Below are 5,088 nucleotides of genomic sequence, written 5' to 3'. Positions count from 1 at the left end.
CGAATAATGCCTACATTAAAGTGATACGTACTCCCATGCTGTGACTCAAAGAGTCCCCTAATCCCCCCTCTAATATTTTGCTTTATTGGGTTAAGCGATGGGATTTGCAGAAATTGTCCAATAACTAACAACTAAACACCCATACAGCTACAAACACCACCACCAACAACAACAACAACACACACTCGCACACACTCTCTCACACACTCCTACTACTACTACTACTACTACTACTACTTCATGCTACTCTTAATCACACACACTCACATGACACACTGCTTACCACCGCATAAAAATCATACTAACACTCATTCAAACACCGAAAGAAGGAAAATAATGCAAAAAAACATAATCGCATGTAAAAATTATGGAAAAATACCGAAAATAAGTGAAAAACGCAAAGAAAAGATAAAACCAAAGATAATTTATCAAAATCCTAAAAGTAACTTATCAATTCTAAATCCTCGAGAAACGAAGTAGAAGCTCTGCAGTAAATTAAACAAAACTTTTATCAAATCAGCTATAAAACCCCTCCCCCGGTATTAGTTATGAAATTTGATCAGCTAGGTTATGAAACTGATATTGAACCGCAAGAGTTAATTGGAAAATAACTAAATACCCAATCAGGGTTTAATTCCAAGTACAACAATATTGAGACTTTAGGACGTCTGAGGATATGAAACACTTTAACTTATCAGATGTGTCCAAGTTTAATATTGCAAAATAATTCGATTTGTGGTAATTGATTGAGAAACGTCAAAATCTCTCTTCTGGTCGAAAGATCAGAGTTTAAGGTTCCCTTATAAATTCAAATTCAATTATTCACGAAAGAATTTATAAATAATTCTCGAATTTTTGAATCATTATTCCAAATTTTCGAACAAGAGTTAAAACCATTCAGAAATTAGATTGCTGGTTTTTGTAAGCGAACTTTCGGTTCACTGTATTGATAATTTTCTTTTCACTTTTAGGCTCTGGACTAAAACTGCAATTTTATTATTAGTTAAAGTACCATTTTATGAAAATTTTTAAGCATCTTTTCCAGAAACTCTTGGAAAAGTTTTCTTTATCGAAGTCAAACAAACTTTTTTACAATTTCGAAACATTAAATTAGGGCTGAGCGCAAAAGTATTGCTGAAAAGCGGTAAGTTTTTTTCAAAGAAGTAGGTTTTATTGCTGCCGACCATGAATTAACCTTTAAATATTTGAAATAATTCCCACGCAAATCAGAATGTTAACATTTCTGCTAAGCAACACATTCGGCGCAGTGGGTGGTGGTGATTGAAGTTTGGGCAGTGGCGATGTGACTTATCTAACACATGTGGAAAAATGAGTTTGTCTTTCTTCTCTTGCGCTTGATCAGAGACAGGGAAAATAGAGGGAAAGGAAAGAGGGAGAGAGTGAGACTAGAAATGACTGCTCCTCTGTTTGTCAGACAATCTGTCGTCTAACCGGCTTTAGCCGCCACATTTACCCAAAATCCACTCTGGCCCACCACCACCCCACAACTCAGCCCAGATATTCCTATCATACACACACTCAGGGTACAGGCTAGTGGGGAAAGGGAGAGGGGGATAGAGGGACCGCCACCACCCCTACCAAAAGCGATCCCTATACTGTACCTTATTACACACTCTCTGTATCTAGGAGCTATACTGTAAAACTAGAAGTATGCTCACTTACCTGGTACTCAATCAGACGACAAACCATCGCCCAAGCCTATTGTTCGCTAAGCATAACCCACAAAACCTAATTGTTTAAGTACCAATTTTATCAAAATATTTCTTCTCTCTGCCTGATTCAGTAAAAACTTTTTCAATAGCATTCTTCGAAGAAAATCAGACTAAAGGTTGCAACTGAAAATTGTGTTTTTTGTACTGTTAAAATTTCGGCTAATTGAGAAGTGAAAGGTGTTTTAGGCGACCTGGATAGTTTGGGGGGAAAGTAGCAGTCTAAGAAGCAGCCTGATTGAATTAGCCAATCAAATCTTCCAATTTATCGCGAATTAACTTTGCAGAGCCAGTAACAAAGTCGTTAAGAAGAGAGAGTTTTTGGACGGATTCGGTAGAGTTGGACCCAAATTGAGCTGGTAATAAAGTAATAATACCTTAACTAAATTTGATTCGCCAAGTTTGCTATTGTAGTTATTGAAGTATTAATTGGGCAAAAAGGTATATTTAGTTTTATTAGAATTCAGACCCTCAAAGTTTCAGATTATAGTCTTGCCAGGAGCACTTTAATCGGTGCAAAATCAACGTTGGCGATTTTAAATTTCAAGATTTGATTGGATAAGAGCCTTGTTATGGTTGTTAAGTTAGCAAAAACACAGAATTCAGCGACTGTTAAAAGATAAATTCTCCAATTACATATTTATTAACACTTTTTCTAACTTAATTAATGTCAAGCGCGCTTGGCGAAAATGGCAACACCGCATATAACGATCAGTGATAAAGTGAAATATTTTACAAACTAAACTCAAACCCAAAACCCAAAACTTAAACTTACCTCGCCAAAAAGTTGTCAAAATTTCCAGACATTATTTACCCACAAAACAGCGCTCTCAGATTCTTTAACACTACATAACCCCTTTATCGAATCTTGGCGGCCGGCTTTTGTGTGCTAAAGAAGTTACCCCCTCCCTCTCAATTTTCTTGAGAAGGCCTTGACAAATATCAATCAACGTTTTCTTTACTTACAAAAATCACAAAATAAACTGAGTTAAAACAACTTGGGATTATTAAATTTAATTAATCTCAACCAATTTCACACAATCAATCTTTATTATCAAATTTTACACTATCGAACGTGCTCTAAAATCAGTTTCTTCGAATTAATCCTGCCGAAATCTTCTTTTTTGCCAATTTTTACTCTTATCGAATAATCCCAATTTTGGCGGTGACATCTTCAGTAAAAATTGAGTGATATTGAGCTTGAAATTTTTCTGTGCCTGCATTGAAAAGTTTTCCAAATTTTGGTTTTCCTTATCCAGACGAAAACACCCCTGATGGTTGTCAGTAACTCCATATACAAACCAGCATCTTTTGGGCTTTCTCATCCAATACTAGACTTACACCACAGCAGTCCCCACAGTTTAGCTCAGAGTACAAACAATAACATCAACCCAACCCCCTTTTGCCTACCCAACTCGGGGGGCGTTCTGGGTGGCGTGGGAGGTGCTACAAGCTACTGGAGTCCTGCTTTGATTGCCGCAAATAATAGCCTGAAAACGACAGATGACATGAACAAAAGTGGACTTGACTTGCGGGACGAGAAATTATCAGGTCAATTGAGCAGAAATCAACTGGAGTTTTCTTAGAATACCGACTCCAGAATATTGGTTTTCTTAATTAAACAGCAAACTTCCTATCAAAAAACTGTCTTTAAAATTTGACATGAACGCACTTGAGCAAATGCTAATTACTACAAATACTTACCGGTTCGAGCCCTCAACTTAAAAACTTACAAAATTACAGCTTTCTACTGTGGCCTCAATGAAAAGTTGTATAGTCATAAAAACTTTGTTACAGGCCTAAAAATGCAAAAAAAAAACAAAAATCCATAATACGAAAGTTCTCAGCTAACAACTTTTGTCAACCCTGGTAAATACTGGTTCTACTTCTTTTCACACCAATTTATTTGAACCACTTTAATTTAACACCGTATCACAGAGTTAAAAAGAATAGAATGGCGTGAAAAAACAGGATGCCCTTAACGCTAATTCATACATGCTTGTTTTTGGGCCGACTTCCTTGAATAAGGTTGTTATTCATGTTTATTCAAGTCTAATAAGGACTTAAAATTCACAATTGATTTGGTACTTGGATTGAAGACATTTGTTTTTGTGGTCGAGTTACAGACAAATATGGCTTCACAAGGTTGTGTGAACAAATTAATTCAAAATTTTGCGGTTATACATATGTATGCATAACTCTATACTCTATTAGAGACCAGGTCCGCTTGGAGTCAATGCTGCATTTACTCAAAATTGTTTTTTAAGAGAGAGTTATGAGAAAGTAATGACCAATTTATTGAATTATCTTATCTTCAGACTGCAAGAAATCGTTGAAAACTCTTCTGTACAACCTAGGTAAAAATAGGCTAAAGTCAAGGTTGAAATTGTACACAGTATTCTCATTTTATGTCCACTGTCGGGCCCTCAAATTCAATCTAACATCAACGCGGCAAAATTTCACATCCTTATATTTTTTCTCGATGTCAATTTAGCCAATCAAATGACGAAATGACTCACTGCTGTCAAAAGTCTGATTTACAAATTGAATAACTCAACTATTTATCCCAATTCATCAATACTGCTGGATTAAGTTTTTAAAAAAATAAGATACTGTAAACAGGAAGCGAAATTTCTAATTGAATTCAAGTTTTACTCGGCTAACGATTCGAATTGAATTTTTACACGTGAACAGCCAAATTTAACTGTATGAACAAGGCAAAGGTTTAAAATGCCAAATATATGCGATATTAATATCTTGCCCAAACTATCAGACATGATGAAACGAATTGAGGACTGGGCGAAAAACAATTTCAAAATTTTCCAGAGTAATGCAATCCAAAAAAAATTGCAAGAACTGAATCTACGCTTTCCTGTCGAAACTGTCACTTGTCGGTAGTTACTGAGATGCTTGCGCAACTTTATCATCAGGTTAACACAACAATATGCACCTATGATCATACAAAGCTCGAAAAATAAACATTTCCAAAATTTTCCAAAACCTTTTTCTTTTGGGCTCCATAAAAATTTATAACAGTTCTAATTCAAAACACAGCTCTTCAATCAACTGCATGAAGGAGAAATTGAGCTCAAAAGTCCGAAAAAACTACAAGGCACCATGAGTTCGTTGGGTTTTATCGAATTTTGACCATGAGTTCGTTGGGTTTTATAAAAAAATTTGGTCACGAGTTAACTATTTTTCTCTCATTGTCATGAGAGCGTACTCAAACTTTTGGAAGTTCAGTTTTAAAGAGTTCCGTAAAAATATAATAGAAAAATATATGTAAAATTTACAGCTATTGAACCAATAAGTGGTTTTAGATGGCAGTTCTTCATGCTCAATTGGCCGGTATGTTGCC

General features: G+C 35.6%; 1 protein-coding gene across 1 annotated transcript in view; it reads left to right on the top strand.

Annotated features, from left to right (window-relative positions):
• Positions 1-2,083: 2,083 nt before the first annotated feature.
• The window catches only part of LOC142345067 (uncharacterized), a 19,961-nt gene continuing 16,956 nt past the window's right edge, over positions 2,084-5,088 (top strand). The window contains exon 1 of the mRNA XM_075397148.1: positions 2,084-3,281. Coding sequence (XP_075253263.1) covers positions 3,005-3,281 — 277 coding nt within the window. The 5' untranslated portion in view covers positions 2,084-3,004. The remainder of the gene's footprint in view (positions 3,282-5,088) is intronic.

The sequence above is a fragment of the Convolutriloba macropyga genome, chromosome 8 (genome assembly GCF_964194025.1).
Source record: "Convolutriloba macropyga chromosome 8, txConMacr16.3, whole genome shotgun sequence".
NCBI classification, from domain to species: Eukaryota; Metazoa; Xenacoelomorpha; order Acoela; family Convolutidae; genus Convolutriloba; species Convolutriloba macropyga.
This window is presented reverse-complemented; position numbering and strand designations above follow the sequence as displayed.